The 26,705-nt window shown below is 43.0% G+C and overlaps 8 protein-coding genes across 8 annotated transcripts; 4 read left to right on the forward strand and 4 right to left on the reverse strand.

Moving 5' to 3' along the window:
• Window positions 1-624: 624 nt before the first annotated feature.
• Window positions 625-5,222, forward strand: LOC6635977 (probable peptidoglycan muropeptide transporter SLC46). The gene is made up of 10 exons (XM_032436742.2): window positions 625-1,312; window positions 1,374-1,483; window positions 1,890-2,040; window positions 2,103-2,286; window positions 2,470-3,059; window positions 4,188-4,324; window positions 4,384-4,573; window positions 4,648-4,695; window positions 4,756-4,864; window positions 4,932-5,222. Exons 1-10 carry the CDS (start codon window positions 1,186-1,188, stop codon window positions 4,987-4,989), a joined length of 1,704 nt encoding a protein of 567 aa, XP_032292633.1. The 5' UTR covers window positions 625-1,185; the 3' UTR covers window positions 4,990-5,222.
• A 518-nt stretch (window positions 5,223-5,740) lies between these two features.
• LOC116650891 (probable peptidoglycan muropeptide transporter SLC46) lies at window positions 5,741-8,905 on the reverse strand. The gene is made up of 7 exons (XM_032435869.2): window positions 8,339-8,905; window positions 8,161-8,273; window positions 7,296-7,446; window positions 7,046-7,229; window positions 6,341-6,990; window positions 6,121-6,277; window positions 5,741-6,057 (listed from the first exon to the last, which is right to left on the reverse strand). The coding sequence occupies exons 1-7, from the start codon at window positions 8,538-8,540 to the stop codon at window positions 5,994-5,996; spliced, it is 1,521 nt and encodes a 506-aa protein (XP_032291760.1). The 5' UTR covers window positions 8,541-8,905; the 3' UTR covers window positions 5,741-5,993.
• A 176-nt stretch (window positions 8,906-9,081) lies between these two features.
• Window positions 9,082-10,315, reverse strand: Prp38 (pre-mRNA processing factor 38). The gene has a single exon (XM_032435870.2). It carries the CDS (start codon window positions 10,247-10,249, stop codon window positions 9,155-9,157), a length of 1,095 nt encoding a protein of 364 aa, XP_032291761.1. The 5' UTR covers window positions 10,250-10,315; the 3' UTR covers window positions 9,082-9,154.
• A 98-nt stretch (window positions 10,316-10,413) lies between these two features.
• Window positions 10,414-12,112, forward strand: shrb (charged multivesicular body protein shrub). The gene is made up of 4 exons (XM_002059373.4): window positions 10,414-10,718; window positions 11,186-11,363; window positions 11,433-11,722; window positions 11,788-12,112. Exons 1-4 carry the CDS (start codon window positions 10,541-10,543, stop codon window positions 11,826-11,828), a joined length of 687 nt encoding a protein of 228 aa, XP_002059409.1. The 5' UTR covers window positions 10,414-10,540; the 3' UTR covers window positions 11,829-12,112.
• Window positions 12,113-12,234: 122 nt separating this feature from the next.
• On the forward strand, window positions 12,235-13,801 carry LOC26531467 (uncharacterized). The gene is made up of 2 exons (XM_015168895.3): window positions 12,235-13,178; window positions 13,254-13,801. Exons 1-2 carry the CDS (start codon window positions 13,143-13,145, stop codon window positions 13,605-13,607), a joined length of 390 nt encoding a protein of 129 aa, XP_015024381.1. The 5' UTR covers window positions 12,235-13,142; the 3' UTR covers window positions 13,608-13,801.
• Window positions 13,610-14,079, reverse strand: LOC6635886 (U6 snRNA-associated Sm-like protein LSm6). The gene is made up of 2 exons (XM_002059375.4): window positions 13,889-14,079; window positions 13,610-13,819 (listed from the first exon to the last, which is right to left on the reverse strand). The coding sequence occupies exons 1-2, from the start codon at window positions 13,977-13,979 to the stop codon at window positions 13,671-13,673; spliced, it is 240 nt and encodes a 79-aa protein (XP_002059411.1). The 5' UTR covers window positions 13,980-14,079; the 3' UTR covers window positions 13,610-13,670.
• Window positions 14,080-14,364: 285 nt separating this feature from the next.
• LOC116651023 (uncharacterized) lies at window positions 14,365-15,568 on the reverse strand. The gene is made up of 3 exons (XM_032436596.2): window positions 15,408-15,568; window positions 14,677-14,762; window positions 14,365-14,616 (listed from the first exon to the last, which is right to left on the reverse strand). The coding sequence occupies exons 1-3, from the start codon at window positions 15,435-15,437 to the stop codon at window positions 14,499-14,501; spliced, it is 234 nt and encodes a 77-aa protein (XP_032292487.1). The 5' UTR covers window positions 15,438-15,568; the 3' UTR covers window positions 14,365-14,498.
• Window positions 15,569-17,013: 1,445 nt separating this feature from the next.
• Window positions 17,014-18,400, forward strand: LOC6635885 (uncharacterized). Its single transcript, XM_002059374.4, has 3 exons — window positions 17,014-17,172; window positions 17,693-17,857; window positions 17,923-18,400. Exons 1-3 carry the CDS (start codon window positions 17,134-17,136, stop codon window positions 18,070-18,072), a joined length of 354 nt encoding a protein of 117 aa, XP_002059410.2. The 5' UTR covers window positions 17,014-17,133; the 3' UTR covers window positions 18,073-18,400.
• The last annotated feature ends 8,305 nt before the right edge of the window (window positions 18,401-26,705 follow it).

Raw genomic sequence — 26,705 nt, forward strand, 5'->3', positions numbered from 1 at the left:
TTATTTTTGCACCCTTGATTTAAAAGAATAATGCGAGCATGTTCGGTTCGACATTTGATTAATTATCTAGATGCTACCCCTAGCACGGCCTGTTTCAGCTACGATTGGACATTTATTTATATAATATGTATGTATATATATTGTTAAAAGCAGTTGTTTTTAATCTAACCAGTCAGCATTAGTCGTTGTTAAATGCCATTTGTTAAGAGTTTTGTTTTCGATGGAACCCTCCTGCGGGCCTTGGCTTTGGCGCGTGCGAACTGCACGAACTGGCAGTAAGAAAACGAAACAAACAAACTGAGGCTTAGCACAGTTTCTGGGCCTAGACAAGCCACAGGTGCTGCAGGTGATAAGGCGGGACGGCGGGGAGTCTCAGCTCAGTCACCGAAAAAAAATCAAAAAAAAAAAAAAAAAACTTATTTAAGCCGTCAACGCAGTGAAATCGAATTTAAACGAATCGGAAACGTTGCCGTCGCCGTATCAAGCTGCTGTTCGGGGTCCAACAACAGACCCAACTATAACTCAATAGTCGGGAACGGAATTTTTCTGACCAACAACAGACATCGGCTTACACGCGATATACAAATATATATACACATATATATATATATATATATATATATACGTGTGCATATATCGAAAATCTACAACTAGAACATTGGATTTTTGATGAACAAGTGTTGTGGAATATTTCTGTGCGGCTTTAGTTTTAGTTCTATTTGACGTGGGTTTTCCTTCCGTTTTTTGTTTTTTGTTTTTTGTTTTACCTTTGTGGCCGCATATATAAACGCTCGGACTTAACGTTAGAGGCTCATTTCGAGAATCCAACTCCAATTGTAAATAATTGTCGCAGTCGAAAAAGGCGCCGGGCTTCATATTAAACGGCCAAGCATCCAGCCCGATATGACAGTTAATGCTTGCATATAAGTGTATAAATGTATATAAGTGCATATATAGCGTATACGTAATTTGAATTAGGCTGTGACGTGCTCATTGTGATAAGTTGCTTTTTGTGTGCGCCTCTTGCCATTGTTTAAAGTTTTGCCAGCAACTAATTAATAAACATATAATGTAACTACGCGGAATTGGCTGAGGTCTTGAATCCGTTGAACTTGCAAACAATATAAAACCAGTATTTGATTCGCGACTTGCGATTAACAATTAGAATTCTTAAAGCTGCTCAAAATGGTCGAAAAAGTCGCGCACATCTTGACACTGAAGCGTCTTCGCAGTTTCCAATGGCATCGCATCTTTCATATGTTCTACATCGAACCGGTCGTCTTTATGCTCTTATTTTCGCTCACATTGTCCAGTAAGTGCCTCGAATTAGCATTATCTGTATGCATTTGCTATTCCGCAGTGTTTTTCCCCAGATACCATCCTGAGGAACCAGATCATCTACCAGACCTGCACGGTGATCTTTCGCTACAATGTCAGCGACTGCAAATTGCTGGATGATAAAAATGCCAGCGCCGAGATAAAGGTTCGCACATCCAAATGCTCTAATCTATAAGACGCGTTAACAATTCATCTAATTACTAGCCAAAAAGTAGTTAAAAATGTAAACAGAGTTAGCCCACATGTGTTTAGCAGGTTCATTTAGCTATTTTTAGCCACAAATTGTAACTGCAAGTTAATTGGGCTTGCATTCAGCTATATTTAGTATTCAGCAAGTTTATTCAGCTACTTACAGCTAGATTTAATATTGAATGCAGCTACAGTTTCTGCTCAGCTAGCAAATTCAGCTATTTTTAGCAAGCTTATTTAGCTACGTTTAGCTTGTTTTAAGAAGCATTCAGCTATAATCTGTGCTCAGCAAGCTAATTCAGCTATTTTTTTGGCAACACTGTCTTTAGGTATATTAGGTACTATATCGTATTATTTTACAGGCAATTGAAACGGAACTGCAGCCATATGTGGCAAATCTATTTCTATCGCGCACGCTGCTGGAGAGCATTGTTCCCGCTTTTTGTGGCCTCTTTATTGGTTCCTGGTCAGATCATTATGGACGCAAGCCGCTGCTCACAGTATCGATGATAGGTACATACCAACTATATACGTATATACTATGTGTGTGCAGTGTAATTGAATAGTCTGTTTAGGTTTTGCCCTCTCGTTTCTGGTCACTTCTGCCATTTGCGAGCTGTCCAGCTATTACGTGATCAATCCCTGGTGGTATATTGCGGCCGCGGTGCCGCATTCTCTGCTCGGCGGCAATTGTGTATTCTCCGTGGCGGCTCTATGCTTCATCTCGGACATCACGGATACCAAGACGCGGCCTTATCGGTAGGTTACAAGTCAGAGAGCTCTGCAAAGAGTTAGCCATAACGCGACACGAACAATTAGCTCGAGCCGTTCGACTCGATCGAACTGTTCAAGCTCGAACATGTTGCAAATGAATTAACCGCTGCAGAGCTCTTTTAAAGGCCCTAGCCTTTGTCCAAGCTAATCCAAAGTCTTTTATCCCAGCATGATCTTCATGGAGTCGCTGTTCTTCATTGGGCTCACAAGCGGCTCGCTGTTGTCCAGTTTCGTTTATGCGGCAACCAATGCGGCCACGACCATTGGCATCTCGGGTTGCATAACCACATTGGGCACATTCTTTGTCATATTCTTTGTGCCGGAGAGCCTGCACATACGGCATGCGCAGGAGGCCGAAGAGGCTGCCGCAACCGCGGCCAGCGGCGAGAAGGAGATGCCCATTACGGCGTCTGATCTGCAGCCGGAATGCATGTCCATCGACTGTCCGCCCATCTTGATGAATCCCGATTTCGAAGCGGAACAGAAGAAACATATACATCAGCTGCCCACACCGGCTACGCCCAACATGACATTCGATGAGGATCTGTTGGCGAAATATGTGGAACAGCTGCCGCCCAAGGTGAAGGCCAGAGCACAAGCCCAGTCCAAGCAGCAGCCGGATGCCAAAAGGGCTGGCCTCTTCAGCTTTTCACACATCCGAGAGATGGTTAACACCTGCACCAAGCCGCGCGAGAATCATGCGCGCGCAATTATTTGGCTAGTCACATTGGCCATGTGCCTGTCCATCTTTGTCTTTGGTAAGTTGAACAGGACTCTTTTGAAAATAGCTAACCAACTGTTGTATATACAGAGAGGAAGTAGAAAGCTTACATTAAATTCCAATTCCAACGAAGCACAGCAATTGAAAGCTAGCTACAGGGTAGCGACTAGTCGGATACAGTAAATAACCTTCTGCTCCTTTTTTGGCCCCTTTCGGGCTTTATTTGGCCGAAATATGACCATTTATAGTTTTCGGGGTAGTTATGTCGTTTAGAAGCGACATAGCTCCGCCGATCTAAATTAATCATGGAGATATGACGTTTCAAAGCGACATAACTCCGCCGTCGATCTTGGCGGATTCTACGGACCTCCCCGAGTAGCCCCTCTCTTTTTGGCCCCTATCGGGCTTTATTTGGCCGAGATATAGCCATTTAAAGTTTTCGGGGTAGTTATGTCGTTTTGAAGCGACATAACTCCGCCGATCTAAAAAAATCATGGAGATATGACGTTTCAAAGCGACATAACTTCGCCGTCGATCTTGGCGGATTCTACGGACCTCCCCGACTAGCCCCTCCCTTTTTGGCCCCTATCAGGCTTTATTTGGCCGAGATATGACCATTTAAAGTTTTGGGGGTAGTTATGTCGTTTTGAAGCGACATAACTCCGCCGATCTAAATTAATCATGGAGGTATGACGTTTCAAAGCGACATAACTTCGCCGTCGATCTTGGCGGATTCTACGGACCTCGCCGAGTAGCTCCTCCCTTTTTGGCCCCTATCGGGCTTTATTTGGCCGAGATATAGTTATTTAAAGTTTTCGGGGTAGTTATGTCGTTTTGAAGCGACATAACTCCGCCGATCTAAATTAATCATGGAGGTATGACGTTTCAAAGCGACATAACTTCGCCGTCGATCTTGGCGGATTCTACGGACCTCCCCGACTAGCCCCTCCCTTTTTGGCCCCTATCAGGCTTTATTTGGCCTAGATATGACCATTTAAAGTTTTCGGGGTAGTTATGTCGTTTTGACATAACTCCGCCGATCTCTATACAGAGAGGAAGTAGAAAGCTTACATTGAATTCCAATTCCAACGAAGCACAGCAATTGAAAGCTGGCTAAAGGGTAGCGACTAGTCGGATACAGTAAATAACCTTCTTCTCTTTTCAGACGGCGTCATGACGGTTATGTATTTGTTTGTGCGCGAAAAGTTCCATTGGTCCGTGCGAGATTACACATTCTACGAGACGGTTAGCCACCTGGTGCCCATGGTGGGTGCACTGATCGGATTTCTGATACTGCGCAAGGTGGGCATTACAATATAGAGTATATGCGGGATGATCTTAGGGGTTAAGTATATTCGCAGATTTTTCGCCTGTCGGTGGTCACACTGGCGATGCTCGCGTTCGCCTCGGAAATACTCAAGAATATGGCCAGGGGCTTTTCGACGCAGCCCTGGCACATGTATCTGTCCGTCGTCTTGGGCGTCTTTCGGTCCATTGGCGGGCCCATGTGCCGCACCATTGTCTCAAATATAGTACCTGCCTCAGATTTGGGTGAGTATTCGATTAATTTGTACGATTTGACGATTTCTAGTTATTTATTGCCTGGCTTTCGTTTTGGTTTGCAGGAAAAATTTTCTCAATTAAAAATGTTTTGCAATCGTTTGCACCTTTCGGTAAGGCCTACAGGTCCAGCTCTTAATTATTGTTAATTAATTTCGATTTCGTGCTTCCAGTGGCCGCACCGCTCTACACGTTCATCTACAAGTGCTCGCTGGGTTATTATCCGGGTCTCTTCAACTTTGTGAGCGCGGGCCTGTATCTCATGTCGTTCATATTTATCGGGTAAGTTGCGCCGATTCTGGGCCGATTTGTGTACGCTTTAATGCTAATTGTTGAAACATTTCTGCAGCTGTGTGCTACGCATTAAGTTTATGCATCAAGAGTACTACGCCAAGGTGCTAAAATAAGACAAACAACCGTTCCGATCTGATCCGCTTATGTAGTACGTCCCATTAGCCTAATATTTATGACTAATTGTATTTAATCGTGTGTGATGTGGTTGCCCAAAGCGCCGTTTCTCTAATAAGAAATAAACTTAACGAGTAGTTTGAAATTTAAAAAACAAATAAACAATGCAAACAGATCCCATTAGTTATGCGGCAAAACTCCGTTCTGATGGTTAATGTGCACATTTACAATATTTATATCGACAGTTCATTTGAATTGTGTGTGTTTAACTGCCAGGGCTGCACATAAACATTATTTAAATCGACAGCTCATTTGAATTGTGTGTGTTTAACTGACAGGGTTGCAAGCTAAACAAAAATTTGTATAAGATTTTGAACTAGCTGTTCGCCCCTTGTGAGCCAGGCTTTGGTTTTATGAAATAATTCAATTTTAAATTGATTGCCCGTTCTACTGAAAATATTGCAAATCATTTAATATTTTCATATAGAAATTGCGGGCCACATTTTAAATGTCTGTTTTCTGACGCGTACAAAGCAGATTTTCATATAGAAATTAAGGCCCAAGCTAATAATGTTTTGGTACTAGTTCTCCTTAACTGGTTCGGGTTATGGTTCGGCATATATAAACCAGTTTGAAGTCTATATAAGGGTTATATCATATATACAAATGAAAATGCAGTTTTTTTTAATTTCATTTTAGTTGCTCCGTATAATTATTGGTGTCATTCTCTATAAATTAAATGTGTATATGTTCAGTTTATAAAAACTCTATATGTATTTACATTGTCAGTTCTGATGGGCAGTTACAAATAGACTGAAAAACAATGTACAATAACAATTACAATTAGGTTTCGAACAAAAAAGATAAATATCATGATAATACTTTACACACTGATATAAAAACTGATTCTATATACTGTACAAAAAACTGTCTAGGCATCACAAATAGCAAGTCGGATATTTAAGGTATTTTAATTGAACTAAGCCAAGCAGAGACGAGATGGTTAGCTGCCTATGACCTTATAGGCGCTGGCACTGCCCATCGACTTCTGTATGCCAAAGATGATGCTGCAGGAAAGACAGATATTTATATTTAAGTAATTGATAATAGATTTCAAGTAGACCACTTACGCCATTAGAATGTAGCACAGAAAGAATAGGCCGGCGCTAATGAAGTTGAATGCGCCCGGATAGTAGGCAACCGTCGCCTTGTAAACAGCCGTATAAATCGGCGCAGCGCCGAGTGGTGAAACCATTTCCATTGATGTGGTCAGAGCAAAGATTTTGCCTGTTAATAATAATCATTAGTCATTAGAGTATCATCCTCAATCCGGCTCTGAAAGCTACTCACCCACATCCGTTGCCGGCGCCACATGAGATAGTATGGCACGACACATGGGTCCCAGGACGCCGCGCATCATGCCCAGCGTCATGCCCAAATACATTTCCCACCAATAGTGCGCGGTGGCGCGCACTGTGCTCTCCAGCACACAGGCGGCCAGGGCGAGCAGCGCCATGCTGATGATGGACACCTTGAGCACGCGACGCAGCACAATCATGCCGGCCACGCTGCCAATTATTTGGATAACAATGCGCGCCGCATTGAACTGGCTGATGTCCTTGATGGTCCAGTCGAACTGTTCGCGCATGAACAGCACATTGACCGTGTTCTCGCCCTCCATGTTGAAGATGGTTATGGTCAGCGCCACCATGGTCAGCCAGATAATGGCCCGATCGTAGTTGGCACGCGGCAGGAAGCAGGTGCGCACGAGATCCTTGACCAGACCGAAGCGAAAGAATTCGCGAACACGTGAACCCCGATGCATATCCTCGTCCGGCAAACTCTCCGGAACAAGGAAGTACACATAGAGCAGGCCCAGGAACATAAAGCCGGCGGCAATGCCAAAGAGTGTGACCGCATCCGTCGCCGCATATATGTAACCGCTGGCCACATTGCCGACCATCATGCCGGTGCACAGCGATGCCTCATTCAGCACCATGCTAAAAATATGCCCGATGATTACGAAGCAGTTGCAAGGGTGGGGATTCAACTCACCGCAAAGCGCGCTTGCGCTCCTTGGCCACATCGGAGATGTAGCAATAAATGCCAGTGATTAAAGCGCAAGCGCCGCCGCTTAAAACGGAGGGCACCGAAGGCAGCAGGTACCACCAGGGACTGATGTTCTGGAACGTGGTCACCTCACCGATGGCAATCAATATCGTAGCGCCGGCCACGTAGCCTGGAAGGTTTAAGTAAACATTAATTGAAAATGCACGGATTTGCCATGTTTATTGTCAACGGCAACCTGTGAAGACTGTCAGCAATATGGGACGTCGTCCAAATTTATCCGACCAGGGTCCAATAAAGAGGCTGACGAAGGCGGGTATTATGCTCTCCAGGAGCGATATGGCCATTGTTATGTCCGCCGAATAGCCCTGAACTTTAATTTCTAGCCTCTGCAAGCGTAAACAATTCGTGAATAACAATTATAGGAACAACTGTTTTGACATGCAACTTAAATGATTCATTGCGTTCCATTAGGCACAGCTACGCCGAAATATCCCTTGATCGATAATTTTCCCGATAAGCCCAACAATTAGTCATGCATTCTTAAATGTTTACTTGCCCGTCATTAGCCCCGCACACCTCCCCCCACCCGTTTAAAACTGGGACAATAGCTTTGTGCCAGATTCCAATATGTCTACAGATGTGTCCGAGCCTTATCTCTCGACGCAAACAATAGATCGTCGAATAGTTGCTTTGATTTGATTTCTTGATGATGCTTTGTGGAGGCAATGAAACACTTTGTATGGCTAATCGCCCGCATGAATAAATTGGAGTATCTGGGTATCTGAATGAATAATAAATTCGCATAACTAACGCCCTTTGAGATAAGAAGAAGAGAATATATATTATTATCGGATCGCCGGAAGTTTAACCCATTCGTACAGTAAGACTCCTTTAATTGACGAATTGCCACATATTTGACTGCCTCAAGGAAGATAAGCTAACTGATCAAGAATATATATAATATGTATAGGATTTTTCTCACATTTCGTTCCGAGTGCACGAAATATAATTACGATGCCATGCTTTAGTAAACATGGGCTTATATCGTATCGTATATCGTATACTATATAAGATAATTTATGGTGTTTAATTAAACTTACTTTTGTAGCTTCCGAACCGCGATCGTTGCCCAGCAGCGGCTCGCAGTCGGTTTCATTGTAGTGCATGATCGTCACACAGGTTTGGTACAGAATTTGATTCTGTAGGACCGCCCCTAAAACACATACAGTGAGCTATCAGTATAACGAACTAATGGGTATTGTCATTTAGTTTACGCACCGATCAAGCTGCGGCCCATGAATATGAGAAACACGGCAGGCTCCAGTATGAACCATTTGGCGGCCAGGGCCGAGTCGTTGTGTCCTGCCAGGGCTGGCGCCTCGGCGTCTGCCTCCGAGCGGGCAGCATCAAGTAGGCGTGGCGCAGCCTCCTCATGCTCAACGTCAGCCACGGAATCGTTTACCAGGGGTGAGGTGCTCATTGTATATTATTGCATCAGCGTGCGCTTTTAAATATTTAATTGTTGTCAATATAACAATACAACAGATGTTCGATTTGTTTAGACAAAGGAACTAGCAAATCATGATGCGTTGTTATTAAAACAAAACAATTCAATTCGTTTATCTCACAGTCTCTGCGCGTCGAGCTCAAATCAGCCACTGACACGGTTCGCGCTCTTTAGAATTTGCGACGTTAACGCTTTCGAAGTGTTTATATGTGTGTGTGGGTGTGTGCGTGAGTAATTTAGCGTAACGAAGCTTGTGCCCTGCTGCGTTTACACTTCAGCCAATACTAGTTAATAATATTATGTTCACTTGTGCACATTAACCCATTCAGCGCTTCACAAACTTTCTAAAAAACAAAGCTTTGCATTCGCAGCAACAGCTGTTTTTGTTTACCATGCCATTTTGAGTAAATCGCTGCTGCTTGGCGCGTAATGTGCCGTTTCCACTTGTCGCGTTTTAGCGTGCTTTATTTTGAACCAGTTTTAGTTCATTTTCAACAGAACCCTCCCAACCTTAGTAAAAACAATTTGTTTTTAGAGCTTTACGTTTTTACTTAAAGGTGTGCAAATAATTAAACTAGGCGCAAATTTTAGTAGCGTCTACGTTCGCGCTCATTGCGTGAATCTCTATCCCGATGCTCATAGCGGCTGCTGCGTTCCCGCTCCCGTTCACGTTCACGCTCACCGTTCCTTTCGCGCTCACCGTTCCGTTCTCGCTCACCATTCCGGTCGCGTTCTCTGTCCCCATGTCGTTCACGTTCTCGTTCCCGCTCGCGATCCCTATCTCGTCTGTCGCGTTCTCCGTCCCGCCTGTTCTCATTGCGTCCAGATTGCCGGCGATCGTAGTCGTCGTTGTAGTTGGTGCTGTGGTTCTGTGTGTCCCGGTTGCGCACACGATTGCGCTGGCGGTCATATTCCTCCAGTTCATCGTAGTAGTCCCTGGAGCGTGCATTGCTGCTCGGTGCACCGCGCCTGTCTCTGTCCCGCTCTCGACTGCGCGATTTCGATTTGGAGCGGCCCCGACGGGGACGTCGCACTGAAGTCGTCGAACTGTTCTTCTGGCGAGTGGACTCCTGGTCCTCAGAGTCTTTGGCCTCATCCTCGCTGGGCACCTCGTCATCCAGATCCTCGTCCAGCACCGACACCTTGGGCTCCAGTTCATTATTCTCCTCCAGTATGGAACGCTTCTGTATGCGCGGCAATATAATGTCACACACACGATCATTGCGCAACAGCTCATCTATATACTCGTCCATATAGACGATCTCGAACTGTCCGGCGCGATTTTGTCGACGCAGCTTCCGATTGTCTATGTAGAGGGGTTCGAGATATTTGTAGCAGTCGATGGCCGCGCCGGTGAGGCGCAAATAGAAGGCGCCCAGAGCGCGTACATATTTGAACTCCTCATTCTTGATGAACTCCACAACAATGTCCTTCTCCGGCTGGATTTGCAGCATTTTCAGTGTGAGGCACAGGAACTGGGTCGGCTTGATGTTGCCGCCGTAGACGCCGCCAACGAAACGCAGCTCCATGGCCTTGTCCACCAGCAGTTCAGCGGTAAGTGCAAAGCATTGCTCCTTCCAGTACTTGGAATCATAGATGCGTGAACGTATGATCTTCTCGATGAGATACTGCGGATTGGTGCCGTGCACGTTTTTCGCCTCTTTAACTGTGCGATTTGCCATAATTCGTAATGTGTTTTGTTTTTAATGCATTACAGCGGACAGCCCTGTTCTGCAATTGGCTCCAGGGTTGGCGAATAAAATGGCTTAACAGCAGGGCTGCATGCTGCCTATCGGTTTCAAATCATATGTGCTATTGGCTGCAGGCTTTTTCGATAACACGATGACGCACACTTCACTGTAGACAAAAACAGCAGACGACGTCTGTGGAAGAACGCAATAGGAAAAACTTAATTTAATAGAGAATTAGTGCTGTGTGCGCGTGTAAAAAGCATAAAAACAACAAAAAACAGGATGAGCTTCTTTGGGAAAATGTTTGGTGCCAAAAAGGAGGTGGCCCCAACGACGGGCGAGGCGATACAGAAGCTGCGCGAGACCGAGAACATGTTGATCAAAAAACAGGAATTTCTCGAGTCCAAAATCGAGGAAGAGTTAAATACAGCACGAAAAAATGCATCCAAAAACAAAAGAGGTAAGTGCTCGATACTAACTAAACATCAGGGATTTCCTACACTGCCACAAATCAGAGATTAAACTTATGACTCATTTTCGGTTGCCTTTTGTTTTTGTTTTTGTTGTTGTTGCATTTAAATAAACATATGTATATAACAATTCCATTGCCACGCCAGTGCTAGAATTTAAAGTAAAAAGTATTCTATATATTTCTTCGCCTTTCTTTATGCGCTCCTACATACAAACATCCGCTGGCTGCCATGGACGCACCCCCGACATATACGCATAATTATGCTAACCATAAGAACGTAATATAAACATTTACTCAATTGCAAAACTCATAGATTCGTATTCTCGTATTGGGCAAGAAAGTCTCGTAACAAAATTTGTCATCGCATCTTTGGATTCATTCGTTTGTTTATTTTAGTTGTCTCGCTCCGTTTATTTGTATTTAATTATTTTATGTCTTCGGCAACGTTTTTGCAGTGGCTCTGCAGGCGCTCAAAAAGAAGAAGCGATTGGAGAAGCAGCTGCAACAAATCGATGGCACCCTCTCCACGATCGAGATGCAGCGCGAGGCTCTGGAGAGCGCCAACACGAATACTGCCGTATTGACCACCATGAAGAACGCCGCGGATGCGCTCAAATCCGCGCACCAGAACATGTGAGTATATCGTATCGCATTTCCCAAAACGGGTATGCCTGACTTGCTGTCTCTTTGTTTGATTTGCAGGGATGTGGACAAGGTGCACGATATGATGGATGACATTGCCGAGCAACAGGATGTGGCGCGCGAAATTTCTGATGCCATTTCGAATCCGGTCGCCTTTGGCGCCGATCTCGATGATGAGGATCTCGAGCGGGAACTCGATGAACTGGAGCAGGAGAACTTTGATAAGGAAATTATTGGCATACCAGAGCCAACGCCCACGTTGCCAGAAGCGCCAACCGAAGATTTGCCCGAGAAGGCCAAGGAAAAGAAAAAGGCAACCGTTGCGTCGGCCACCAAGCCAGAGGATGATGGTGAGTGTGCGGGCTCCGTAAATACCCTGTAAACTGTTTAACCTGTTTGTTGTTGTACATTGCAGATGATCCAGTTATGCAGCAATTGTTGTCTTGGGCCAACTAAAAACACGCTATGAAATCTCCCCCTCCTCCCCACACACACCCACACACACATTGTTTTAATTGCCCGATTAACCCAAGTCAGCTCTTTTGTTGTAATTTTGAATATTCTTTATGATTAACTGAAAACAAAAATTTAAGTTGAAAAGCGCGAAATTTCAATTTGCAAATTATCACGAGCAATAATACGCATTATATATATATTTATAAATAATAGGAATGTGATTTTATAAATAATAAAATAGTCAGGCAACAAGCACACAACAATACGCTACCATTACACGTAAATTCAACAAGTTAACTCTGCATTGTATTCATCTAAATATGTTTTATTTTTTTGCAATCGTTTATTGAGAGCGCGTAGAACAACGATATTCGAAAATAAATTCAAATTGAACGCTTTTTTCAAATGCAGTGTTTTGTGCAGTGCTGCCAATTTAGCTGTTTTTGAGAGGCCGTCAGCCGGAACCAGTTTAAGAGTTTAACGTATTTAGTTATGAATTTGTACCCAAGCTACTTCAGCTTGTTTTAGCTATTTCAAATATTGTATTCAGTTGGGAAAACTGGCTTTGTAGCGTGTGAGGCGAAACAAATGTATTTTGTGCAGTGCTGCCAATTTAGCTGCTTTTGAACTGGTTCTGAGATATCTTCAGCCGGAACCGGTTTAAGAGTTTAGCCGATTTAGCTACTTATCGCAGCACGTTAATTTAGCTTGTTTTAGCTGTATTCAGCTACTCATTTTTTAGCTGCAATTGGCAGCACTGACTTTGTTGTGTGCTGTCAATTTAGCTGTTTTCGAGCTGTTGTCAGCCGGAACCAGTTAAAAGGCTTAACGCATTTAGCTATTTATTCCAAATTTGTACCTAGGATAATTAAGCTAGTTTTAGATATTTAAAATATTTAAATTCAGCTACTTTTTTTTAGCTGAAAGAAGACTGATTTGGGCGGCCGGCAGCAGCTCTTTACGCTTGGACTGGTTATCACAAGCGTCGCTTGGCGTCGAGGGGCGGGGGGCGAGGCCCTTAGCTCATGCGCCATGCATATCAATTAATTAGCCGAGGTGGTGGGCCGTATTGTCTTTTTACATTTTGGCTGGGCGGGCGGTACAGGCGGATTGGGATTGGGTAATATGGCATTGATTACGACAAAAGACAAGAGTGGAAATTATATTGCAAATCGCGCTGACAATCCACACACAACGTGGACAACGCAGAGCCGTGGCCGAATTAATTCAAATTCAGTTGAATGCCGTGCGGGAAAGCGTAAGCTGCTCCAGCTCCCAGGCGGAACATCAATTAGCTAAATCGAAGCGAGTGTCATGTGCAAATACGTCTTAATTGCAGTCGCCCTAATGGTAAGTGGCAATTAGCTCGACGCACTGCGTCCACACCAAGCACCACATTAACATTGGCCTTGTCTTTGGATACAGTGCGTGCTGCAGCTGGGCATGGTGCAGGCCACCTTCGACTTCTCGAACGTGGATCTGGTCAATTTCGAGTACTTCAAGAATCTGGACTCGCCGGAGGCGCATCCGCTGCTGGTGCACTTCCAGAAGAAGAAGGCCGTCCTGGACTATATTGAGCGCCTCTTTCTGGGCAATTCACCCTTCCAGCAGCCCAGCGAAATACCCTTCGATCCGCACTTCGGACGCGCCTGGCGCCCCACGTACGAGCGCAAATTCGGACGACGCGGCGAGCGGCTGATCGCGGCGCTCGGCTCCGGCTACTCGCTGCGCCAGCTGCGCCACTTTGGCGCCATACCCAGGGAATACGGCACGAGCTGAGCTGAGCTTTGACAAACGAGATGTGATTGTTGTATTTATGTAATAAATCTAAGTTAATTAGTTTTACACGCGACGCTTCTGTGTGGATATGTAGAGCACATTGTTGCCGCGGATGAAGGCGTCGCCGTATTTGTTCTTCAGCTGCCCGTTGACGTACTCCTCGGTCTGGTCCAGTGCGATGTTCATGTAGCCATCCAAGCAGGCCAAAACGCCTATAAACATTAATTATTAATCAAGAAATATGTTTTTCCAGCTGCCGGCAAACAATTTGGGTTGCCCACCTCTGTAGTCCACGCCGTTGTTTAGCTTTACGGCCACGGGTCGGCCGTGTATTTGATTAATGAACTGTGACAGTGCCTCCTTGCGTGACATTTTATCTATATTTACAAACAATTAATACGTCCTTTTAATTCAAGTTAATAATATTTAAGAAATGCCTTCTCTTTGTCGCTGGCTTTGGAAATGTGCCATTCACAGCTCAACTGTGCCATTCGCCTATTTAAGCAACACGGCAAAGCAGCGCCGTCTGGTTTTCAATGCTGCCACTTTGGCGCGCACATTGTTTCATTTTGAAATGCGTTTAAGGCAGTGCATCGCCATCTAGTTTTCAATGCATCCACTTTGGCGCGCACATTGTTTCATTTTGAAATGCGTTTAAAGCAGTGCATCGCCATCTAGTTTTCAATGCTCGCACCTTGGCGCGCACATTGTTTCATTTTGAAATGCGTTTAAAGCAACACGGCAAAGCATCGCCATCTAGTTTTCAATGCTGCCACTTTGGCGCGCAAATTGTTTTATTTTAAAATGCGTTTAGTTTAGGTTTTTATAAATTAATTAGTACAATTCATTAAGAATTAAAACAAATAGTTGTTAATGTATATTTAAAGCTGCTTAATGTATGCCCTCCAGAGGTGTATAGGTTTTGTATTGGTATAAATCCGGTCCGCCATAGCCATACAGCAATTTTCCCCTGCCATTCTCATCATAGTACGGATAACGATATTTGGGCCTATTTCAAAGAATTTGTTTATAAATAAGATTTTCATTAGTGTTGAGTGCCATTGCTTACCGTTCAAAGTACTGGAAGTTGGGCGCACGCGGCTGCACCGTAGCGTAGGATGTGTGCGCGACAAATGCAACAATTAGTAAAATGAGCTGAAAAGGCAAGATAATCAGTTTTTGTTTTGCAATTATTGTTAAGTAAAGCCGGCTCATTAGTTCAGTGTGTCAGGCACATAAAAGCTGTAATAAATGCACATGTAATTTGGCCCAACTTTTGCATGAGTTAAAAACGGTTATTGGCCACGATTATGCAATGCAAAGCGACAACAGCAACAACAAGTGGCCAACCTGAGCGCAGCTTTGAGATTATGACACATTTTGTAAGCTCTTCAATTGGTCAACCTACAAGAAAGAGAGAGAGAGAGCGAAAGAGAGCGGAAAAGCCGCAACGATCGTTTGCAGAATTGGGCAATGGGCACATTTCAAGGTCTTTCTCTCTCTCTCTCTCGCTCTCTCTCGCTGGCGAGGGTCGTGCGCTGATTACAAATCACATTGGCGCGACATCAATTCAAAATGTGTCGCTGCGCTGACCAATGAGTGCAAAGCAACAACAACATCAATGCTCATTGTGAATTCCAGCCACATTTTCGTGCAGGCACTTTTCTTTTTGGTGCGACTTTCGCGCAGGCGGCACACGGAAATTGTGTCAGAGCGCGACTATTGCTTTGGCCATGTTAATTGATGGGGTCAACAACAGCGACAAGTGAAATGCACGACGCGCGCTCTCTCAAGACTTACTGGCAGCAGCAGTGTATTTAAATTTGCCATCGCCACAAATTTTGTGAATATCCAAAACAACTGATTGGCTGGGCACGTTTTTCACGCTAACGGTAATTTGTTGCCGCAACGCGCAAACCTGTGTTGTTAACCGCGCGCGTTTTGTTTGGTAACTGAACTCCAGTCTGAAGCCAGCGAGTGTTGCAGAGCGTCCGCTCGAAAGCTTAAAAGCTGCGCGCCAATAAAAGCTCAACCAAAGTCTGCTTGAAATCTTCTTCTGATCTAATACGTGCGCTCTTAACAGCGCTCAATGAAAGTGAAAGTTCTGACACTGTTAAATAACACGGGCTTAAGCAGCTGTTAAGGCGCTTCCTTGAAGGCAGCAACAACAGACGGAAGTTTAATAAAAGCTTTTGACTGCATTTCTAGCGGCAAGCGCAACTAATAGCTCAATTCGCTGACGTGAAGCCAGGCACGTAGCTTTTGCGAGAGAGCCAGAGCGAGAGCGAGGGAGAGAGAGTCTGGGAGAGCGGCGTCGCACAGCTGTTAAAGTGCAGTGCAAAAAGCTGTAACGGAATTGAGGCCAAATTACTAAAGTGTTGTCTTTGGCTCTTTCTGGTTTGCTGTCTCTGCATGATGATCTTGATGATGATGATGATGATGATGATGACGAAGCCATTATGTAACTTCTGCAATGATAATGCGTTCAACCAGTTTGTGTCTTGTCTTTCTTTGTATCTTGTGCTATTTTTTGTTTGTTTGTTTTTAGTTTCTTTCCTCTATGGAAGTCTGGCGCACTTTCTTTGACAGCAACGCGTATTCATACTGTCTTTTATTTGTTTTTCTTTTAAGCCAGGTGCCACTAACCTTTGGCCACAATTTAGTTCCGTCTGCCGTAAACACAAATTTGGTCTGCCATTAAAATGTGCCATTAAAAAGGCACATAAATGCGCGACAATAATTGCTGTAGAGTACTTAAAGTTTTAAACTGAAGGTCGCGCTCAAAGCCAGGGTTCAATGCAGCTCCAATTATGCGGACTTATCTAATTTGTTATATTGTCTTTGCATTCATAAATTGGGCCATAGATAAACAAAGCTTAAATATGCTTTTCTTACCAAACTCAATTTGTTGTTGTTGTTGCTTTTGTTGTGCTTTATTGAATATTTATTTAAGCGCGCTCTCGCTCTCACTCTTGCGTTGTCGCTCTCAGTACTTAACTGTTAGTTAACAGTGTTGCCAGCTGTAGCTAAGAGCTATGTTAAAAATAGCTAGAAATAGCTGAATTAGCTTGCAGGCATATGGTAACATGGCATTTTCAGCCGAAAACTAAACATGGGCAATTAGTAACTTAACATAATATCACTTAACATAACATAACTTAACATAGTCAAATCTGTTAAGAGCATCAATTTTGAAGCAGCACAATTTAGCCAGAAAGTAGCCAAGCTGGCAACCCTGTCTGCCATCCGCATAACGGTGCAACTTCTCGGCGTTTGTTTTGTTTGCCAAACAAGATGTACGAGTATTTCGTTTCGTATCTTTTTCGATATTTCTTCTTTATTTCTTGTTATTCGTGCGATATTTGCGTTGGCGCTTGGCTGCGTTTTATGCAACTGCGCGATTTCTCGGCTTCGGTTTCGGCTTCGGTTTCGGTTTCGGTTTTAGTGATCAATGGTCCAGTGACTCGCACGGGCCGCGCTTCAAGAAATCAAAAATAAACCAAATAAACGCCAAAAGCCACAGAAAATGTTGCAAATGAGATTTTTGTTTGTGTTTTCGTTTGCGGTAAGTGAGAGAGCCGAAATTAATGTGTAAGACAAGTCGCATTTGTGCAAAATATTCAAGCCATGACTCAAGCCCTTGAAAACGAAAGTTAACGCTAGACTGGGATAAATAATGTGGCGCGATATTCAAAAAAAAGTTTCAAGTGCCTTGAGTAGTGTTTACTGGACTTAGCAGGTCATAAAAAATGAAAACAGTCACACCTCGATTAACCTTTTTCAAGTGCAGTAACAGAGTTCGAAGAAGACTTTGTTTTTAAGCCTCGAACTTAAAGCAAATGGGCAACACTGAAATTTTAAGCGTAGCTTCTTCTATTTATCGCGCAGATTAGTTTTGATTCCAGTTATCGATAACTTGCGCCGCTTCGATGATATCGATAAGAATTGATATCGAAATACAGTTTGATTTGATTTAAAGCTCAAATCATGCATCAATCCATTCAATCAGCTTTGATTGATGTGGGATTAGAAAGAGCATACTCTTTCTCTTGATACTCCTTATACTAATACTCTTTCGCTTGCAGTGCACCCTGCTGCTGTTGTACAGCCAGCCGGCTGATGGATTCATTCTGCGTCTCATCAGCGAGACGCTGCAGAACAATGTCGCCGGCGAGCCCATAACCCACGTGCGCACCGATTGGAACTTTGACCCGGAGGCGGCCAAAAAGGCGCGTTCCATTTACTACGAGGTGCGAGTCGCTACACCAGCCATGTAGAGTATCTAATGGAATGTTGTTTTGTTTTTTTTTTCTAGAAAAATGGATATCGCTCTGCGAAATTTATCGAGCGCATAGGCGTAGGCCTGGATGGACGGCACGAGGAGCGGCGGCAGGCGCAGGAGGAGCGCGACTTGGGACGCTTGAATGGCGAGCACTTTATCAACTATCCGGCTGAGATAGCTTAGCTCATAAATTACCAGTTAATTATGCATAAAAGGGCGTAGAGGGGCGAGACAGAAAGAGAGAGAGAGAGAGAGAGAGGAGGGGTAGCATAAATCTTTGTGGCATATCTGGCGCATTGTCATCAGTTTAATTTGCAGCGATTAATTGTCATTAATGTGCTTCACAAGGATTTGCATAATTTGCCAACGTAACACATATGCAACATGCCACATGCCATATGCCGCATGCAACATTCAGCCATGCCTGGCATATTGTTAATGGCCCTCAAGCGGGCTGGGGCTGGGGTGTTGTTATGGTTTTAATAAACGTTATTAGCGACTGCAACTGCAACTGCAACAAATTGCGGCAATTACATTTGGCCAAAGCGAAAGCATCTGCAGCTGCAGCTGCAACTGAGGCATCAGCAAAAGCATCAGCAAAAGCAGCTACTTACTTTCATAATTTCATAATGCGGCGCATAATTGAAGCCAATTTCGCAGCCAGGCTCCAGCTGAGCGAACAATCGGAACAATGCGCGCGAGACGAGGATAACAAATTGCCCAGCGCCAATAAGTAGGCTACAATGAATTGCGAAACAACTGCAGCGGCATTCTGGCAATGGAAATCGCGGTCGGAATTGAGGAGAAAACGTTGGGATTCAATTGTTAAGCAAGTATATTTATTTTATTATTATTATTATATTTTTTATTATCATTATTTTTATTTTTACTAATATTTTGAATGCAGAGTAGCAAAGATTTTGTCTCCATTCAATTTTCATTTCTTGAGGCGGTTGCCCAAAAAAGTTTCTTCTAATAAGGAATTAGATTAGATTCTTCTGCCATTGACCTAACCCAAAGCTATTCAGCTCTAAGTTCATGAGTTCCCCAAAGGAAATTAATATCCGAATTGCGTCTAAAATTATGCAATTAAATAGTTTTTACGACCTTACGTTCGTGTTATTTGGCATTTTACTGGAACAATTTGAATGCAACTTGCATAAATACTTACAAAACTTAGTATTATAAAATTACATTATAATTATGTTATTATCATAAAATTGAAGAAAGAGGCCTATTTAAATTTGTGTGTTTTGCAGTTGAAATCGAAAATGGGAACGCCCTAAAATACTGCAATTTAAATGAATAAATACTAACGCAACTTTTTCGACAGATAAATCTAAGAAATGCGGTATACAATTAAAAGTTAAAACATAAATTTACTGAAATTTCAATAATGTGTGTTGTGCAGCTGATATCGAAAACGGGAACGACCCAAATGAGTGGCTACTTCTGATGAGCCCAACTCGATGTCAACGGAAATGAACTGTGTCGTGCATGCTGCCAAACTGCAGCAGATAAATCAAATTACGCGCTGGTTTTTCCGAGGGGGTGTGGTCGCGAGTGGGCGGAAATGCATAACGGAAATTACATAACAAGTGCGCGAATGGGTGCGAAATGAGGCGCGAGCCCATGCGGCGTATGCGTAATGCAGCGAGCCGCAACGATAACACCATAAAATTGTTTAATAAATTGTTAATGCCGCATTGTAAATAATGCGTCCGATAAGGGCCCGACCGTGGGAATTGCAACAGTTGCGGCCACATTTTGATGACACTAATTTAATACGAAATCAAACAGATAAGAAAAACCTTTTCCCTTTTTTTTTTTTTGTTCTCCTCTCGTATTATTAAAGCCAAATATGTGTAATACAATCATAATATGATATTGGCCCGCGGCACTGAGCCGGAGCCTGATCATTAGCCTTATCGACAGCCACATCAAATGAAATGTTTAATCACGAAAAAAAAGGCAGAGAGTATATATAGAGAAGTTGGCCCTATCGCAGCTGAGGCTTATCACCTGCCTCAATCAATTGTCCCGTTGTTGGGTATTAACTTTCATTTTGCGTCGATTCATTCTGACATCAATTGCTGTGAAAGCGGATTATTTGTCATAAAAAAATAACACACACACAACAAATTGATACAACAAATTTATATAAATGTTGTGTGCTCCACAAGGAGGTGGGGGAGTGGGCTAGGGGGCTGCATTGATTGGTGGGGGGGACCTTTTTTTTGGGTGCATTAATGCTCTCATATCATTAGCCTGTTATTTGAATTGGTTTCGTTTTAATGCATTGATTTATAAAATACACAAAATAAACATACAGTGAACACCCCAATTGTGGAACATTCTATGGGACTAGAATTTTATTGTAGAGATAAACTTTTCGAGACTCGAAATTTGAGATTTTTAACTTACAGTAAAACTTGCATTTAAGGAACATTCTATTTGACTAATTTCAATCAATATCTGTGAACGTACAGTGAATGCTCCCAATATGCAACTGCATTTTGCAGCAAGAAATATCCCTAGAAGGCATAAGCATACTGTAAAAACTCCACTTATGCAACGTTCTATAGGACTCTATTTCTTATACAACTTTAATTTGTATAAGAATTATCCCTAGAACGCACAAACAAACTTTTCTAATGGTAGACGCAATAACTCTGGAACAAATTCGAGATTTATTGCAACCAAAATTGAAAAGTTTGTTGTTTTTTTTTTTTTCTTATAAAAACTATATAAAAAGAAGTCTTAATTAATTGTTTCCTTATTTTCTGAATATTTCTTCAATATATATCTTCTAAGCGAACTTCATTATCTGTAGAGAGTTCGCTCTAGCGGCTATTCACTGTACATGAGCCTCGCTTAGAATAAGCGCATAGTCGCATTTCTAATATGCCTATTGCGCCATTCTAATAATATGGCATCTCGAATCGAAATATTGGCTAGACATCGCATTAGCTCACGCCCATTCAAATCGCATACAAAACGCCCCAAGCCATTGTCCAGTTAGAGGGGTGGGAGGGGTTGGTGGCATGGGTGTATTATGCAAGTGCCTATTAAAAGCATTCTTGGCGATGGATAGGGGCAGGAGGGGGGTCAGATGGGTGCACTGCAGCTGCGTGGTCCAAAGTTGAATTTCTTAATGCATTTCCGTGGCGCAATTGAAGTCAAACTCAAGCGAAGGACGAAGGACTCACTGCAGGCGACTGCTAATGTACAGCAGCAGCAGCTAAACATAATAAAATATCGACTGTAACCGACTGTGCAATACTCTACCAGGCAGCAGCTGTTTAACAGTTGGAGAAGCGACTGCTCTAAAACTGTAAGAGATGCTCAAACTGTGACGTGCCTGTACATAACGAATATATTCCACATATCAAGTCTTTAAAAGCATAACGTTTATATAAATGAATATAGCCCGCCTTTTACATTCCCTAGAGAGTATCAAAACTGTACTGTATGCAAGTGAAGGCAAAAATCAACGTTTCGCTTTTTATGTTGTGCATTAGCCTGCGCACAAAATGTAATTTATAAAATGTAATATAATATCAACAGCATGCACACATACACACACTCACTCACTCCCACTCCGCTCTCTCTCTCTCTCTCTCTCTCTCTCTCTCTCTCGCACTCACAAGTAGAGTGGCGCACAGTCTGGGGCAAAAAAGCCCACAAACAATGCCATAAACACAGCCATAATGTCAACTGGCTTTTGTCCTTGTGACTGAAGCCGGCGACCTGCTGCTGCTGCTGCTGCCCCCTTCGCCCGCTGATTCGACCACAGCCCGCTGCCTGCTGCTGTTGCTACTCCTCCTCTTTCTGCGCTCTTTCTTTGTGCTGCCAACTGCTTTAGCTTTAACTAATGTAAGAGATGTAAGAGAGCCAAAAATAGCTAAAATAGCTTGCTCAGCTTGCGATTGAGCGGCCAGCAAACAGCTGAAACAGCTTGAAATTGCAAATATTTTCGGCTCATTGTCAAATTTAGCTAGCCAGCACTGTTGCGCTTCTCTCTCTTGGCTCTTCATCTCCCCCTGCTTGAGCTTCTCTGCTGGCTGCATTTATTTTATTTCATTAAGATAAGCAAAACTTGCCGCTCTCTCCCTCTCGCTCTGGCTCGCAGCGGGCGCATACCCTTGTGCCGTTTTTTTTGTTATGTGCTTTTTGTTGTTGTTTTTTTTTTTTATTTGAGCATAATTACAATTCTTGCAGTCCAATTTTAATTCTATCATTGCGCCCGCATCTGCCACTGACAGTCATTTAGTTGCTGTTGTTGTTCTGCTTTTTCTGCTTCTGCTTCTGCTTCTGCTCTTTTTTTTGCATTGTTTCGCCCAAGTAATTTGTATTCAAGCAATTAGATTTCACTCACAGAGTCATATTACGTAAATAAATATAAATATATGCATACAGGTCCTTGGATGTCACATTTAGCTGCATGTTAGCTGCTCAATGGCAACATTGGTTCCGTTTTGGTCCTTCCGAGTAGCCTAGTACCAAAAGGCAAATATGCCAGCGTCCTCGACTAATGCATTGCGCAAACTTTGTCGCAGCCAGTTGACTGTTATACCCTGTTTCCTAAGCGAAAGAGGTATATTGGCTTTGCTGGTCGGTAAATTTCACAGTTTCAAAGTCTTTCCTTCAAGGTTTGACAGTCACTTTATCCATAATCAAGTAGATCCAGCCATTTGCTGCGAACAGAGTATTGCGCAGTCGGTTACAGCCGTCACTTGTTTTTATTGTTGATTTCTTGGCTTTGTTAAGCGTATTAGCCATTATGCATGCCATATAGAATATAACATAAAAGGCTTAAACCTCAGCAGGAGGCGGGGCTTCTTCTTTAAGCACATTCATCGATTGATTTAAGGCCATTGCCTGGGCGTAAGTTAAGAAATGCTGGGTACAGTTGGGTTGGGAGTAGCTCGATTTTTTCTCTCTTTTAAAGTGAAGTGTTGAATAATGCTTAAATTTCTGCTTTGCTTTCGAATATCCTAATTTACCCAAATTTTGATTTAAGCAAAAGTCATAAAAGTCTTACTTGAAAAAAGAGTTAATTACTTAAATTGATTAAACTCTCGCTTCCGAGCGAATCGCTTTAATTTTTCTCTCAGCGTACCGCATAAACAAAAATTTTCCTGAAACATTCGAACATTTTATTAGCATGTTCATCATTTGTGTCTCGTCTGGGCGTTGGTTGCCCCACCCCCCTGCAAATAAGGACATTTGATAGCTGGCATATCGGCTGCAAATTATAGTCATCATTTGTGAAGTCCTTGCAACATTTCCGACCCCGCACTTTACCTTTTTGTTGCACTCGAATTCACTTGATTACAAAGTAATTTATTGGAAAAACAGGCGACCAAGCAGAGCAGCAACAACAACAATAACAACAACAACAAAAACTTGCTGAGATTTGTCTGCTCCTTCTGTGCCCGCCCCTCCGCCCCTCCGCCCACCCGTTCCCGTTTATCCACTGTGCATACGAAATGCGGCAAATCCCAAAAATCAACAAACAAATGAAAAGAAAATTCAATAAAATACCTAAAGGCCAAAAAAGAAGCAGCAAAAGAAGTGAAGAGCAAAGAAAAGAGCGCAAACTCTTCTCAAGCAGGGGCGAGCTGATGGAGCGTGAGAAGGGGGGGAGGGTGGCGGCAGGGTTGGGTGGTTGGTGTGGAAAAAAACTTGTGGCGAAAACTAATTACAACCAAGTTGAAATTGCGACTTCCAAGTGGGCGTGTGTTGCGTATACGCCCCGCTTAAGCCAAGTGTGGCTCACTCTCTCTCTCTCTCTCTCTGCCAATCTCTCTCTCCCACTCTCTTTCGTGCTGTTTCTTTTACTTCTTTTTGCACACTGCGTAAGGCGCATTTAATTGCGTATGCGTTGCGTGTCGTTTCAAAGCAAATGCCAAAACTCCCACACGTACTTCGAATTACCGCCCCCGCTACTCTCCCGGCCCCTTCTCTACACATTCGTCTGCTGGCATTTATCAGCACTGGCGCGGCGCTCTCTGTGTCAACAGTTAACTCTACAAAAAAAAAAAAAAAAACTCGAATAAAATTAATTATTTTGTCAGTTGATATGGCAACGTTGTCTGCTCGCACTCCGCCCCCTGTCGCTCACATTTTTCGTGGTGCAGCCCTGCGACACCCGCAAAGCCGCAGCCACAAGGTCGCCACCTGCCAAGTCGGATTGGCATGTTGTGTCAATATAGACGACAGACCAAAGGCTGCCGGGCCGAGTGTGGGCGGCGGCTTAGCTAAGCGGCAGCACGCAAAAAAAAAAAAGAAGAAAATGAAAATGAAAGAAAAAAAAACATAATAAAAAATGAAAGCCATTGGCATCCGCATCCGCATTCGCGTTCGTGTCAACCCCCAGCGTGTTGCCTGCGGTCATGTTATTTTTTGCAATTTGAACATTTCGGGGCTGGCCAATATGAGTGCGAACCAGGAAAACCTGCCACAGGTTCACACACAACTTCAAACTGGCCCAAAAGGGTTTGTCATCCGTGTCTGTGGATTAGTTGGGGTTTTATGCGAAACATCTTTTAAAGTCATTTGAGTTTTATTTTCAAAACAGTCTCAATTTATATAAATATAAATCGCTTGAAACGAATATACCTTGATACATTTAGTAATTGTATTATGATTTTTTTAAGCATAGTAATATTAGTCATAATAACAATATTAACACTGCTTCCATAAATGAACCAGATGTTTAAGTTCACAGCTCGTGGTTCAGTTAAGCAAATGAACTGGTTCAGTTCGGCAACTAGTTCGAGAACTAGCTACAGTTTCTAAAATTCTGTTTTCATATCTTTGTTTTTTAAAAATATTTTTATTATTATTCTGTTAATATTAGGATTTCAGTCAGCTTCATGCTGCTTGCTGCCTGCTTGTAGCTTGCTTTTATCCTGCTTGTATCCTGCTTGCATGTTCCTTGTATCTTTTCTATTTCAATTAAGCACGATAAGATGTACGCTTATTGATATATATGCATATTTAAGGGCCTTTTATGCCATATAGATTCGTGTGTGTGGGCAGGGGACAGCGGGGGCTGGAAGCTGCTGGGGGCTACAATACCAAAGCCAACCACAGTTTTCCAAACAATTACAGGCAAATTGCATTGAAATGAAATTTCGCAGCATTGCGCTGTTCGATTTTTGCAATTCGCTGACAATTTGCCCGGCTATATTTCGTTTTTTTTTTGATTTTTCTGCTCTTTTCGTTGTTTTTTTTTTTTTTTGGACAAAAACCGAGAAAAAATTTCATTACAATTCGCAGAGCGAAAAAACGAACGCACAAAAGTAGGCAACGCAAAATTGCGGCGCAGCCAAATGCAGAACAAAGCGACGGCCAAAAAAGGAAGAAGCAGCAGCAGCAGCAGGAAGAAGACAACAAAACAAAAGCAACAACAACAACAACAACAACAACAACAACAACAACAACAACAACAACAACAACAACGGCGGCAGCTGCAGCAGACAAAGATTAAATGAACGCTAAAAAAAAAACACGAGCAAGAAAAATGGCGTCCACACACACACACACACACGTGCGCCCATGTGCTGCATATGTGCTAATCTCGGAACGTTGATTTTTTGTTGCAGCTTTTAGGCGCAAACGTTTATTGCATTTAGTTTTCATTTTCGTGGCCCGGGCCAAAACTCAAACAAAACCCAAAAAAAAAAAGAGAGAGAGAAAGGCACAAAAAACCAACTCAAAAAGCAGCTAACGAGAAATTGCACTCGCTGTCTGAGGGCGGGTGGGGGCGTGGCCAGTGCATAAATGAATAAAAATGCCGACTTATTTGCACATGCTGAAAATTTAAGCGCTTTTAAACGCAATTTTTATAAATAAACACAACAAAAATGTAACAAATTTCATTTCTGCAACGTTTTTGTTTGAGTTAAATTGTGTGCAAGTTTTTCCGTATTATTTTGCCCCTCTTTCGAGTTGCTCGATTGGTAGAGGGGAGGGCGGGGGTGTGTGCGGCATTTGGGCTGCAAATAAGGAAATTTACAGCACTTGTGCACACTCCCACACACACACACACACTCGCACACACTCGCACACACATGTGTACACTGGCAGACGCAATTGAATGCAATTTTGCATGGTATATTAAAAAATTTTTTGCTTGCCGCATTCGGTTGCCCAGTTCTTATTATGTGCTCCACGAAAGGGTATAAAGGGCATGATAGACTACTGCAAGTGTTTGTTACGGATAGCGGGCATTATCGTGTCGATATAGTTAGAACCAAAGATATTCTAGGCTTATGAATAAAACTCATGTTTCTTCTTGAAATTCGGTTAATCCGGCATATAATGTATATAATGCTGATCAGCATCTACAGCCAAGTCGAGCCAGCTCTGTCCGTCTGTCTATACGTCTGTCTATCCGTCTGTCTATCCACCGGTCCACCGCCGGTCTATCCGTCTTTCTATCCGTCTGTTTATCCGTCCAGATACGCAATCTGTCCGTTTATCCGTCTGTCTTTCCGTTTTATTAACCAACCTCTTAGGTCTTAGGAGTCTTAGAGTCAACAAGTTCGACACATCTTTTTCAGACTAGTATATAATGATCAAGAATCTTGCTCGAAGAAAGTTCAGGGTATCCATTAGTCGGGCACTTTCCTATTAGAACAGCTTTTATTTGTTTATATATAGATCTGGTCAGTTAGCTAACTCATTATCTCTTAAATTTCTGCTAAAATACGTTAAATTTAATTCAGTAGCAATTTTCTAGGGTAACTTATAGTCGGGCAGCTTAATGCAGTTGCATTTTTTTGCTGCATTTTGTAACTTTTTTG

Source organism: Drosophila virilis, chromosome 5, assembly GCF_030788295.1.
Source record: "Drosophila virilis strain 15010-1051.87 chromosome 5, Dvir_AGI_RSII-ME, whole genome shotgun sequence".
NCBI lineage: Eukaryota > Metazoa > Arthropoda > Insecta > Diptera > Drosophilidae > Drosophila > Drosophila virilis.

Coding starts and splice junctions, on each gene's coding strand:
- LOC26531467 (XM_015168895.3), top strand. CDS start 13,143: ATGTGCAAATACGTCTTAATTGCAGTCGCCCTAATG. Junction 13,179..13,253: donor TAATTGCAGTCGCCCTAATG/GTAAGTGGCAAT, acceptor CTTTGGATACAG/TGCGTGCTGCAGCTGGGCAT.
- Prp38 (XM_032435870.2), bottom strand. CDS start 10,249: ATGGCAAATCGCACAGTTAAAGAGGCGAAAAACGTGCACGGCACCAAT.
- LOC6635977 (XM_032436742.2), top strand. CDS start 1,186: ATGGTCGAAAAAGTCGCGCACATCTTGACACTGAAGCGTCTTCGCAGT. Junction 1,313..1,373: donor ATTTTCGCTCACATTGTCCA/GTAAGTGCCTCG, acceptor GTTTTTCCCCAG/ATACCATCCTGAGGAACCAG. Junction 4,696..4,755: donor GCAATCGTTTGCACCTTTCG/GTAAGGCCTACA, acceptor TCGTGCTTCCAG/TGGCCGCACCGCTCTACACG.
- shrb (XM_002059373.4), top strand. CDS start 10,541: ATGAGCTTCTTTGGGAAAATGTTTGGTGCCAAAAAGGAGGTGGCCCCA. Junction 10,719..11,185: donor TGCATCCAAAAACAAAAGAG/GTAAGTGCTCGA, acceptor ACGTTTTTGCAG/TGGCTCTGCAGGCGCTCAAA. Junction 11,364..11,432: donor AAATCCGCGCACCAGAACAT/GTGAGTATATCG, acceptor TTTGATTTGCAG/GGATGTGGACAAGGTGCACG.
- LOC116651023 (XM_032436596.2), bottom strand. CDS start 15,437: ATGGCAAATTTAAATACACTGCTGCTGCCA. Junction 14,763..15,407: donor TAAATACACTGCTGCTGCCA/GTAAGTCTTGAG, acceptor TTGCCTTTTCAG/CTCATTTTACTAATTGTTGC. Junction 14,617..14,676: donor AACTTCCAGTACTTTGAACG/GTAAGCAATGGC, acceptor TCTTTGAAATAG/GCCCAAATATCGTTATCCGT.
- LOC6635885 (XM_002059374.4), top strand. CDS start 17,134: ATGTTGCAAATGAGATTTTTGTTTGTGTTTTCGTTTGCG. Junction 17,173..17,692: donor TGTTTGTGTTTTCGTTTGCG/GTAAGTGAGAGA, acceptor TTTCGCTTGCAG/TGCACCCTGCTGCTGTTGTA. Junction 17,858..17,922: donor CGCGTTCCATTTACTACGAG/GTGCGAGTCGCT, acceptor TTTTTTTTCTAG/AAAAATGGATATCGCTCTGC.
- LOC6635886 (XM_002059375.4), bottom strand. CDS start 13,979: ATGTCACGCAAGGAGGCACTGTCACAGTTCATTAATCAAATACACGGC. Junction 13,820..13,888: donor CAACGGCGTGGACTACAGAG/GTGGGCAACCCA, acceptor TAATGTTTATAG/GCGTTTTGGCCTGCTTGGAT.
- LOC116650891 (XM_032435869.2), bottom strand. CDS start 8,540: ATGAGCACCTCACCCCTGGTAAACGATTCCGTGGCTGACGTTGAGCAT. Junction 7,447..8,160: donor GCGGTTCGGAAGCTACAAAA/GTAAGTTTAATT, acceptor TTACGCTTGCAG/AGGCTAGAAATTAAAGTTCA. Junction 6,058..6,120: donor CTGTGCTACATTCTAATGGC/GTAAGTGGTCTA, acceptor TCTTTCCTGCAG/CATCATCTTTGGCATACAGA.